The sequence below is a fragment of the Haemaphysalis longicornis genome, unplaced genomic scaffold, assembly GCF_048455015.1.
Source record: "Haemaphysalis longicornis isolate Haplotype H1 unplaced genomic scaffold, Haemaphysalis longicornis Haplotype H1 scaffold_5, whole genome shotgun sequence".
Taxonomy (NCBI): domain Eukaryota; kingdom Metazoa; phylum Arthropoda; class Arachnida; order Ixodida; family Ixodidae; genus Haemaphysalis; species Haemaphysalis longicornis.
In genome coordinates this window covers 12,338,530-12,351,103 of record NW_027526385.1, presented here as the reverse complement: position 1 = coordinate 12,351,103, position 12,574 = coordinate 12,338,530, and the positions used below count along the sequence as shown (strand labels likewise).

The 12,574-nt window shown below is 51.4% G+C and overlaps 1 protein-coding gene across 3 annotated transcripts in view; it reads left to right on the top strand.

The window, feature by feature from the left end:
- Positions 1-528: 528 nt before the first annotated feature.
- The window catches only part of LOC144139050 (uncharacterized), a 36,357-nt gene continuing 24,311 nt past the window's right edge, over positions 529-12,574 (top strand). The window contains exons 1-2 of one of the 3 annotated variants that reach the window (XM_077671543.1): positions 529-901; positions 3,867-3,973. In XM_077671543.1, coding sequence (XP_077527669.1) covers positions 899-901; positions 3,867-3,973 — 110 coding nt within the window. In that variant the 5' untranslated portion in view covers positions 529-898. Of the gene's footprint in view, positions 902-921; positions 1,853-3,866; positions 3,974-12,574 lie in introns of those variants that run through there. The other 2 variants (XM_077671541.1, XM_077671542.1) reach the window with 2 other exon arrangements.

Sequence of the window (12,574 nt, the reverse complement as noted above, 5' to 3'; positions counted from 1 at the left end):
CGCCATCTTAACAGTTCGCACATACAAAAATAAATCCATGGGAAAGAGAGTAACAAGAAGCAAAACTAGAGCATAGAACATGTTCAGCTGTCAGTCAATTGGAAGAGATCATCCTGACGACGAATTACAATGGCAGAGTCACCCTCCGATCTTCAGACAAAGACCTTGCCATTTGCATGCCAAGAAAAGCTGTAGCGGTTTGCCATTGCCCATTCACTGGTGAGGCGGAGCAAGTCCCTGTTGTGTTTCGTCATGTTTTCAGTGATCGATACTGGCGATATCGCAGTTTTGAGGGATTCCGTGCTTCAAGCCATTTGTCACGAAGTGACAGCCTTGCGAAACAGACAATGATTCCTGGTATTTTGCCAACCTTGTAAGGAAGCCGGTGAATAGCCTCTATGTCATCAGCAACCAATTCTGGTAGACCAATAGGTGTACCCACCCAGTTTAGCTTAGTCAACAAGTTCTCGTCTTCGGACACAGCGATACCATGAACTTCGATGCTGTACTTTCTGCTGCGCCACTCGATGTCATTAAGCGAAGTTTTCATTTGTTGTATGTCGTCAGAGTCACATGGTTTAGTCTCCAGTTCAAGAACACGCCTCTTTAAGCTACATATTTCCTTATCGTGATGGGCTTGCTTACTCAGTATTTCGTCGTATTTTTTAGACATCATTTCGATTGACTGCTTTATCTCAGCTACCTGAGAAGGCAAGGCAGCGAGTGCATCGAGCCTCTTCGTTATTTCTGCGGGGCAAGAAACAAGTTCCGGTTCCATACCGCCCTTTCCTCCAGCTTTACCCTTAGAATTGCGGCATGCAGGGCATCTCCAACTCTTTCTCCCCGCTTCGCCTTTGCTTTTAAACGTGGATTCTGACCAACCCGAACAGTTTCCCAAATGGTAAGCGTACTCACATTCGGAGCACTTGATTTGGCGACCGTCAGACGGTAGTTTCTCGTCGCAGGAGTGGCACCTCTCGTCCATAACGGGGACGTACACATCGTTCAATTAAGCACAAAAAGCATGATAGTGGACGGGGGGAAAACAGAAAATAACCGTAGCAAGGCAGCACGACACTGGCAGCAACGGCGGTAGCAAGTACGACAAACAGTCAGCGTGGAACGCGAGAATTGCTACCAACCTGGGAAACGAAGAAGGAAAATTTAGGGGGCGTCTTCTCGCCACCACCGCCGCTGCCAATGTGCCTGGGTAGTTGTTCCACCACCAGGAGCCCGATAAAACGACGTGAAGACAGCGTTGCCAGTTCAATACTCGAACAAGTCCAGAGGCAGCTGGTGAGGCATCTCTTGTCCTGACGCAGGAAGACAAAATCGGGAAAGCTTTGTTTGGTGACGCGACGAAGAGGCCAGTAACCACAGCAAAGCCAGGATACTCGAAGATACAGCAGGCGGAACCAACCTGGGAAACGAAGAAGGAAAATTTAGGGGGCGTCTTCTCGCCACCGCCGCCGCTGCCAATGTGCCTCGTTAGTTGTTGAATGGAACCGGTTGAGGAGTGTTTTTAGCATACTCAGTGCAGCTCAGTACACCCACCCCGACTGGTAATTCCAGTAGGCTTGTTGGGAATCGGTTATTACCTACCGAACACCTGGTTGAGTCGGAGCCATAGAGTAGTTTGTCGTTCCCTGGAAAGGTCAGGGTAAGGCGAAGGTAGTGCCTGTCGCTTAAGGTGATAATGCTGGGTTATGTCACTGAACGTGACAAGCGGGTGACTGTCCTCGTGCCGCTCCGTAGCACGGCGGTGATAGCGCAGGCTTGTTGGTGGGTGTATTCGTTGCCCCCCATCGAAGCGTAGCGGGAGTCCAAATGAGCTTCAGGATGGAACCGAATGGTGAGTGATCTTTGGGTGACCTTTTACAACACGCAGGGCAGCTTGGGACGCCCCCCGGATGACAATTCCGGTAGGTTATGTGGGAAACGGTGACGGCCTTTGGAATCCTAGGTTGAGTTAGAGCCAAGGTGATGGCTGCCGCCATCGCTGCCATCATGTTTTGTGTCTTGAGTGAGGCACACGAAGTGAGGATACTTTTGGTGGTAGCCACGATGATAGCGTACTCCCGTAATCGATGTTGAAAGGCGTCTGTGTCCATGATCCCCTCCGAGGGTGGTGTTGAGTGCTTGAGCCGGTGGTTGTTAGCGACCCTCGTCGTATGAGGGGTTCACATTTCTAAGCAAAGGGAGAATCTTTAGTTCTTTTCGCCAAGAGTCCGGGAGTGCATCAAGCGGAGCGACATTCTGTGTTGCCCAGCCAATCTTGTGAAAGATGCAGCGACCCGCCGCAGTTCTGCTCAATCGGAGCTTCTGGTTAGAAAGGTGACCTTCTATCACCTCTTCCACTGTGTTGTAGCTCCCTGTGCTAACCAGCCTTCTGTAGACGCACTCATGGGAACACCAATGGCCTGCTCAACCGCCTTTTTAATCATTATTAAAAGCATCTTTATGCACTCCTTCTCGAAAAGGGAGGGGGTTGACGTAAGTGATTCTTTAAGGGCAAAAGCTTGAATTATTCGAAAGGTATCGGATTCCTTGAGGCATCTCTTCTTAGTGGCAACTCGCCTGGTGATGTGAATAATTTTATTGGGGGTGCGTTTGAGCGCCGCAATGATACGTCACTCTTGCTGTTGGCCTGGAGATGTAGGCCCAGGATCTTGATGCTTGGGCTTGCAGTGATGGCCTCGCCACCAAGGAGTATTTAAATGTGTTCCTTGATGTGTCGTTTGGCGTGAGGGTGGACGAGAAGGAGCTGTGATTTCTTACGTGAACACCGTAGGCCACGGGCTTTAGCACGTTGGCGTACTAGAAGTGAGATGTCATACGTTGGTGTTAACTTCCTTTACTTTTTAACTACTAGTACATGCGCAAGGCCCATAGGGCCGCTAGACGTGCCGTGGGTGGAGCGCACAGCGGCGCGACCGGTCGCGTGACGCTATCGCGTGGCATTTAGTGAGAATGCGAGGGTATACCCAAAGAAGTTTGGTGAGTACACCACCTGTTTTCCCTGTCTCCGCGTAGGATCGTAGATCAATCGGTAAGACGACGGGCTCTCGCTTTGTTATTCTATCATTTCCAGGTTCGATTCCTCGCGGTGCCAGTAAATTCTTTTATTTGTTCGTGGGAGGTTTTCGTTGACACAAACGGTCGCGAAAGAACCTTTGGGGGTAGAGGTAAAAAGCTTTGCTTTAAAACTTGCTCCCCATGTAACAAGCATTCCCAGGATGTTCAGGATAGAAAGCACGAAGAATCACAAGCCGGGGTGCCCCCTCCCGTCTATTGCAATGGAGCAAGGAAGCTGGCACAATGAACACGAAGACTGGGTTTGCTGTCCCAGACATTCGTGTCTCCGCGGTAGGAGTAGAGTATAATCAGTCACATACCTGCCGAAAGCGAACTAAAATATTTCGATCTAATAACGACAAGAATACTATAAGTGCAGAAGTCCTGCTTCTACGTTCTTGCTGCCAAAAGGAATATCTTTTTTTACCTCCTTTCCAATACAACTCTACCGTGGGGTAAGGCAAATGAGGTTGAATCTCCGACAAAGGCTCCAATAACTACGACCAGCTGGTGTTCTCAGAAACCGACTTTTTTTCGCCTTGTGTGTCTCATCTCTCTTTTCATCATGAGAGGAATTTCCACGGAGGCTGTACCCCCCAGAAGTGGCTGCGATTATTCTCGCAATGTTGTGTTCGAAGCTGGAGTCACGTTGTCTCACATAACTTTACCTGAAGTGCCATCACTGCGTGTGATTACGCATTTCGGCGGCTTTTGTTCGACTACAACCGAGTGTACCAGCGCAGAGCTCAGGGGGGTACTGCTAACGTCCTGAAAATGCGTTTTTCTTTCAGATAGCCCACAGGACGGTATCTGAGTGCAACGTAGGCGTGACCCCTTATTTTGTCCTCGGTGCGTCCATCGACCAACCGACCGCGAACAGGCTGGCAGGAATAATGAAGTAAGCATCTGCCCTTGAGATTTCATTTTTAAGGCTCCAATGACCTACGCGGATGCCCTTGGAACTACGTTTAGCCACTTTTGATCACTTTAGGGGACATATAAAAAGCATGCCCCAGGGCCGCAAGTAGCCACTATACATTACCTGACGCCTTGGGCCTATCACAGCCATGTCCTATATTCAACCAAAATAAAAAGGCACCCAGATGATGAAGAGCGAAGCAGAACGTGGTGTGGTGCTGACCGGTGTATTTGTTTATTTATTATGAGTATACCTACACTTCGCCCAGAAAGCATTACAGTATGGGGGGTAAAAAGAGATTTTCACAAATGAAATGTGCCAACAAACAAAAAAATAGCGCCAATTCACCTTTTATGTGGTTGGAACGCAAAGCTATAAACGACAGCCACAAGGATTACCCATTCGACGTCACTTAAATTCACTCACGTCGATCTACAAATAGTGGAACCAGAGAGCAGTGAAATGCATTTAACCACACGCTCTATTACTTCAAATAGATAATCTTGGTAATGTTAAATTAATGCATGATGATGAACGGTGGTAGGTTGAGTTGTATTGGTGTAGCACATGAGTGGAAACCTTTTTTTATAAAAAAAAGCTCAAACCACGTGTTAGATGATCTCACTTCTCCGTCTCTGCCGTCGCGCACGGAAGCGTCGAGATCAGCGGCAGAGACGGTTGAGGAGCAGATGGTTAGGAGTATATACTTGTATTCAGATTTCTGAACGACCCACAGTTCGGCCCAAGGGAGTGGTTTCTTCTTCACTTGAGCCCATAATAAGTCCGTGCCGCCTGTGATCTGTAGACCAGCTGAAGCTGGGCAGGCAGAGAGGGGCTAGACAGCAGCATCTCCCATTGCTCTGGTTTGGTAGTTGACGGAGAGGAGAGTGCTCAGGGATAAAGTCGCACACCCCGATTATGTGGCAGAGTGTTCCTACTTCTGGGCAAAATTTACATTCCGGCTCGAAGCGATTCGGGTGCATTAAGGGAAGATGCGTCGGGTGTGGGAAGGAGCCGGATTGTATGAGCCGTAGGATAGTTTGTTGTTCTTCGTAAAGGTCATGGGTAAGGCGAAGGTATGGTCTGTCTCAGAAGGCGATAATGCTGGGTTATATCACTGAACGTGACAAGCGGGTGACTTTCCTCGTGGAGCTCGATAGCACGGGGGGTAAAAGCGCAGGCTTGTTAGTGGGCGTATTCGTTGCCCTCCATGGAAGCGTGAACGGGTGTTCAGATGAGCTGAATGGAACCATTTGCGGAGTGGTTTTATAGCACGGGCATTGAGGTCGAGACACCAAACCCGACTGGTAATCCCGGTAGGCCTGTTGGGAATCGGCGACTACCTTACGAATCCCTGGTTGAGTGAGAGCCAAGGCGATGGCTCCATCTTCTGCTGCCGTCATGTCTTCGGTCTTGAGTGAGCACAAGCAAGGGGGTTAGGTCTGGAGGTAGCCACGATGATGGAGTACTGCTGCCCTCAATGTTGGGAGGCGTCTGTGTAGGCGTCTGCGAAATCGCCACTGAGGGTGGTGTTGAGCGCTTGAACCCGTGCTTGTCGGCGACCCTCGTCGTGTCAGGGGTTCATATTTCTAAGAAAAGGGAGCATCTTTACTTCTTGTCTCCAAAAGTCCAGGAGTACATCAAGCGGAGTAACGTTATGTGCTGCCCAGCCAAACGGTTGAAGGAAGCGGCAACCCGCCGCAGTTCTGCTCATTCAGAGCTTCTGGATAAAAAGATTGCCCTCTATCAGCTATTCCATTGTCGTGTAGAGCCCCGTGCTAAGCAGCCTCTCTGTGGACGCACACATGGGAACACCAATGGCTTGCCCAACCACCTTCTAATCATTATATAAAAAATCGTTATGTACTTCTTGCCGAGAATAAGACAGGGGAGGGGGTTGACGTAAGTTATTCTCGAGAGGGCAAAAGCTTGAAATAATCGAAAGGTATCGGATTCCTTGAGGCCTCGCTTCTTGGTGGTAATTCGCCTGATCATGTGTATGATTTGATTGATGGTGTGTTCGAGGCACTGCAAGGATACGTCACTCTTGATGTTGGCCTGGAGATGTAGGCCCAGGATCTTGATGCGGGGGCATGGAATGATGGCCTGGCCATCGAGGAGTATTTGAAGGTCTTCCTTGATGTGTCGTTTGGCGTGAGCGCGGATGACATGGATATCTGAGTTTTCAAATGAACACTGGAGCGCAAAGGCTTTAGCACGTTCGCGTACTAGAAGTGAGATGCCATGCATTGGTGTGAGATTCCTTTCATTTTTGAAACTCCTAGCGCATGCGCGAAGCGCTCACATGGCCGCTACACGTGCCGTGGGCCGAGAGCACAGCAGCGCGAGAGATCGGGTTACGATATCACGTAGCATTCCGCTAGAATGCATGGGGGGTAAGCCTAAGCCGCAGATGTGCTTGGTGATTGCACCACTTGTCTTCCCCGTCTCCGCGGGGTTCGTAGCTGAATAAGACGGAGGCGACCCCAGCAGCAGGAAAACGGCCTGAGTGAGATGTCCAAAGGCAACTTTTGTGTTTCTTCTCTCGTTTTGCTCTTCACTAACAATTTAAATGATAGTTCTCAAAAAACCATTGAGCATTGTAACTTTGAACGTATGAGGCCTTGCGGAAAAACGCAAGCAATACCAACGTAGCAGGTTACTAAATGAAAAAGAAATAGACATCCTGGCTGTACAGGAAACAAAAATTGAGAGTGAAGAGCGAACCGATTTGATGGTGCGTCCTTTCGCAAACCGGTATAGTGTCTGTGTTAGCCATGCGTTTGGGACGTGTTCTGGCTGTTCTATGTTTGTTAAGAATGCAGTAAGATTTGAAATAGGGAAAATTTATTCTTGTGAATCTGGTAGTCAAGTGACGTGGGAAATGTCTTATTGTGGGATCCAGTTTTTTGTTATATGCATGTACGCCCCGAATAAGGTGAATGAAAGAAATGGGTTTTTTGAAACGATAGCGAGGCAATTGCAGAACAAAGACAACGTTGTTCTGCTCGGTGATTTTAATATTAACTGCGTCTGAGCGCGAGAAGACAGAGCAGGCTTAACGCGGAACAGGGACCCGAGTGCGCAACTACTTCAGAACATAGTGGATGAGCATGATTTAACAGATATGGCTCACTGCGCAGCAAAGGCAGACGCCCTGCGATACACGCATTTCCAGGGAGCCAGCCATGCCCGACTGAACCGAGCTGAAGAAAACGGACCACGGGAGCGGTGGCCAAAACTAATCGCTGCGCCGTCTGGTTGCGCAGCGCCTGCTGTCGAGACCGCGCACAGCACAGGCGCGGCCTACCAGTACAGCACACATGCCGCTATCGCTCGCTTCTTCGCGACTGCTTCTTGCTTCGATAACTCAGCGCCAGAGGAATCACGGCGCGCAGTTAGAGGAACACTGCCGGGCACCGCCCTATCATTGAAAACGATGCGACTCACCTGATATGCCACAATGGTGATACGATGCCACACATAGCGGCCGTGGCTGCGTTGGGCTCGTAGCCTTTTTTTATTCTCGGGTATCACAAGGTCGCAGCGGGAAAGCATTGCAGTAAATACATCCGAAATAAGTGATCAAGTGAAAAAAAAATTTGACTGCTCGCATTGAAAGTTGAAGGTAGGAGCTTCAATATCATCTTCACACCGAAGCTTACTAACTCGTGACACGTGGGGAGGAGTGGGGGGCCGTTGACAATCTCCGAGTCCGTTTCAATTTAATTTAGTTATTCCTACTCCTTTTCCTTGTTTTCACGAGGTTTATGAGAAGACATCTTGGACCAAAAGTCGGGGGTACACAACTTGACCGGGCCTAAGAAGCCACATAAAAAAGGCTACGAGCGCGGCTCCGGTCCTTTTCGGCACAGGTCGTTTCGGTAGTATTTTCGGTAAACGGATATCGAAGTACGCGGACGTTTCGGCGCGCGCACGTTCCCGTATAAGAAAGGGTCCGACATGCGAATAATGAAGTAATGTCCGAAGAACATTGTAAATTGTTTAAGCCTGAGGGATGTTATATGTAATTATTGACAACTTAAGCACTGACCTACGGGCTCATTCACAGTTTCTCCTACAAATTACCATGTTTAGCGTTTGACAAGGAAGTTCAATGCGATGACGACCCGTTCAATAAAGCTAATGGATTAGTTGAATCGCATAAGCGTGATTGATATCGACTCGATATTTCTCGCTGAATGGTCAGAGTACTATATATGGTTATTTAAATGATCAAATGTTGTTTAGGCACCGGGGTCGTTCGGCTTGAGCCCGCGCCTATGTGCTGTAGCCTCTGCAGGCTGTCTGAGCAACAAGCGCTGCGGAAGCTACATGTCCGCGTGACTCCATTCGTAGCGTAATTCTCTAGGCGCCACTCCGTGTGGACGCAGAGGCCGCCGGGCCAGCCCGACCCTAGCGGCTCCCTTAGAGATGGGGAATCAGCAGGCCTGGGTGGTGTGAAGAGCTCAAGCTTGGACGCCAAACAACGCAGCAACAACGTCTGTTGTTTTTCGGGATGACTTAAGCTATGTCCACTTAAAAACGCGTCCTGCGTGCGGCCCCTTCGATGCCGTCTTGAAAATGGACCTCCGCCGTGACTCGGGGACGGTAAGCTGTTTGTCCCCGTGGGCGCTTTTCGCTTTAGAATGAGCCTGCGGTCGGAGCGGACCAAAGGGCGGCCCGCAGTTCTGGTCCCGCTTGGGCGCGGCGGCACGAGGAGAGGAACCCCCGAAGGAGCGCGGGAAAACAGTGGACGCGGCCGACGTGTTGAGGACTCGAAAACGAGAGGTCCACCTATACCCACCTCCGTCGTAGACCGCAAATCTAGGCGAGAAGCTTTAGCGTGTTTCCACTGCCAGTTACGACCGAACAACGAGCCGACCGATCGATAACGAACTACTGATTGCTGGAACTGTTGCACGGCACCAACGGGAGCAGCAGCGCGGGGGTGAGCAGAGACATTCTATCCCTATTAAACTGTTGTCTGATGCCATCTCTCGTGCTCACCTGTCGCTCTCAAACACAAAGGGGACCCGTTAATGTGCAACGGCTTGCCGACTAGCAAGACTATCACAGCTGCGCAACAGGAGTTCATCGCCGTAGAAAGTTCGATGGCTATGCGCAAACCCACGCACGAAGCGGACCGCTCCCCAGCCCAAAAAGCGACATTTTTCTGCTTATCGTCTTTGTGCTAATCCTGCTGCGATAGGAAGGTTGCGTTGTGTCACATGTCCAAGCACCCTTCTCCTTCCGCACCCCGCCCCCCAAACTTCTTTCAAAGGCGGCGCGTGTTCTAACGGCCACGTGCTTTCTCGTCTGGGCGGGCAACCTACAAGATTTTGGCCCGTAAGCCGTGGCGGCGAACTGTTTGGCAGATGGCTGTGAGTGAGAGCTGCCTGCGCTTACTTTGACCCCTCCCATATATGCAGGTGGAGAACTTTACAATAAAACAAAAACCTTACAGGCTTAATAAAATATGCTTCTTGTAAGAAAATACTCTTCTGTACCATGTCGTGTGCAGGTGGACACGGCGCTTTGACTAATTATGAATCTGTGATGGACCGGCAATCAAACCATACTAACTTTTACGTCTGACAAAATCCGTTATATATTACTAGACATCAAGCCAAGAAATTAGTTCCCGAAAAGCGTAAATTATGTATAATTTATCACTGATCAGAGAGCATAACATGGGTGTAAGGTCCACTTATGAGTTAGCGGCCAGGTGCCCGGGCTGCGCGTGAGAACGCGCCGCTCTGTCTGGCGACGTAGCACTGCCGACACTGCGCTGCAGCCACCGCTAATTCGTCGCGGCGTGCGCGGGAGGCGGATTGTCTGGCCCTTCGCATTCCTCAAGGATAATCCCCCATTGAGAGGGCAGACGGCGGCGCCGGATTCCAGGAACGCCTGCCGGACCCGCTGGGATTACCGGCGTCTCCATTGTTGTCGCGCCCTGGTCAGCATGACGCACTGTCGCCGTCTTTCGTTTTCGCCCCGCGGGGTCGCTCGAACTTGCTCGTCTACGAGCGTGCCGTTGACCCGAAGGTGGCGGCGCCTCAATGAATATTCCGTGGCGTGCTGAGTGACAGCTGTCTACATGTATTTGGGCACGCCCATACGCGTGTACGAACGCTACAGGGGCGTTCCCGAGAGAGTGTGATCTCGAGGTTATATAAGACCCAACTTGGCCGTTGGAAATCGTTCTTGTCTGAGCGCTGAGCTGGCAGTTCCCGGCGAGACAAGGAGTCTCGACCGTTAACGCTAGGTTGGGATTTGTGAGCCCCCTAGTCGAGGTTAAGATCGCGTCGGAGGTTAAGGGTGCAGCGCCGCACCGGGCAACTAGACGGATCTTGCGGCGAGACAGGGTCTCGGCCGTTGTTTCTCGAGCGGTTTGTGTACGCTCCGAGAGTAGGAGAGTTAGACGAAGTTAGACGAGTGATTTGTGCGCACTCGGAGCGAGCGTCTAGCTGAAGTTTGCAGTTTTTCTTTTTATTTCTCATGTACCCAGTTTTCATACTGTAAATAGCTGTACATAAACTTCCGTTTCACTTAATCAACTTCAACGCCTCGAGTTCGTCAATTCGACCGCCGTCTTCAAGAACTTCAACACCATCACCCAGCCAGCCTCCTGCCAAATCAACCGGAGCCCGGGCGATTGGGTTCCTGATCGACACCGGACTTCGGGGAAACGATCTTCACTGGCGCAGCCGACAGGATTTGGCAGAAGAAATCACCCGGCCACAACCAGGGGCAGCAAGCGGACGCAAGCCCGCCTTCATCGGCAGCAGCCGAGCTCCGCGCGGAGTGGAGCGGCAGAGCCAAGCCAGCGCACGGAGCCAGCGACGCGGCAGCCGACCACCGAATGAGCGGGTGAGTGGGATTTCTTGCGCTTCGTTGTGGCGGTGTAGGCTGAGTCAGGGGTTGCATGGTAGTCACGCGGAGCATGCAGACGAACATGGCGGAAGGAGACGGAAATCGTCAAACACATGAGGCGCCACCTCAAGGGGGAACGGCGGCAGGAGGGGTGGTCCAAGTGGAGTCTGAAACAATAATCCTTAAACGAATGGAGTTAGAGTTTCAGGAAAGAGCGCGAGAGGCGGCGGAGCGAGAGAGAAGAGAGGCGCGAGAATCGGAAGAACGCATGCAAAAACTGAAGCTCGAATCTGAAGAGCGGTTGCGAAGGTATGAGTTGGAGCTGGAGCGGAGAAGGCAGACGCCCTTGCGCTCGGACACCCGCGAGCAGAAACAATGGGGCACAGACCCAGCTAGTTGTATAGCAACAGCGAAGTTGAATGGTTCGGGCCAGTGTTTGGAGGTTGTACATTGCGATGACAAAGCAAGCAGCCGTGACTCCCTAAACGAGGCTAGCATTTCCGCCGATGTCGAACGCGCGGAGATGCACATTGGGTGGAGGAGCGACGAGGTAGGCGCGGCCAGTGATACCGTAGAGCGGTGTAATGAAGCGATGCTCGAACATGACGAGCAGCCTCGCAGGCAAAGTTTGGGAATGGAGCTGCAGCGCATGAGACAGAACCCTTCGAACAGGCCCAGTTACGCGCTGACAGCAAAGTTGAATGGGGGCAGCCCGTTTTTCAATTTGAAGCCGCGCGACGACGAGATAAGCGGCCGTGGCTGCGCACAGGAAGCGAGCGGCTTCGCCTTGAACAGCTGCATGGAAAAGGAGGCGAGCACGCGGAGTGTTCAAGCGAGCGCGTCCGGTATAGGAGAAGAGTCAAGGGGTAGCCCCGTTGTTGCGAGTGTAGAGCCGCCAGCTGCTTTTGCGCCGGACACTGCGCTAATGCATGCGGAACTTGCTGGCACGGCCAGTACCCAAACTCTAATCGATGGACCGGAGGAGACTGGAGTCGCGCAGGAAAGTCTCGGGGCCCGCCGCGCTCTAAATTCCGCTCGAAAGTTGCACGAGAAAGTGAACGATGTGTCGGGCGTTCAGGCGCTCGCCCAGAGGAGAAGGGAGAGAGAAGACGAGAAAGCATGTGATGAGACGGAGCGAAAAAGAGACGGAGCTGACGATCGGGCTGAGGAAAAGCAGGAGTTAAAGGCGGATAAGGGAGCTGAGAAGGTAGACTGGGTTGAACATGTAGAAAATGGAAGAGGAAGTGAGAGAGAACGCGAGAAGACGGAGGATGAGGAGCTCAGAGCATTTGACGAGGGTAGGAACGATATGGAGATGTCGCGTGGGTTTGGTAGTCTTGAGGGTGAGAGTGTAACCGAGGAGGCCGATGGAGAACATGAAAACGCGGGCCTGGAGACTACGAAACCAAGAATGAGAGCTCCCGAGGAGGTTGTGAAGAAGAGGGAAAAACCGTGTAAGGAGGCAACTACAGTTGGAGGCGAGGAACGAGACGCAATCGGCGATCTCGCGAAACCGGTGTCCGAGATAGAGCTTCGTAGCTTTAGTGTTGGTTGCGGCCAGCACCGAGATTCAGTCGGGAGCCGCGCTGGATGGGTTGACGCACTACGTTCTACGACCGGGCCGTGTGTCACAGGCCCGAGCTCTGAGTTGTGGCAGGATGAGTGCGTGCTGGGAAGGCTGAAAAACTGTCTTGGTCAGGCCTC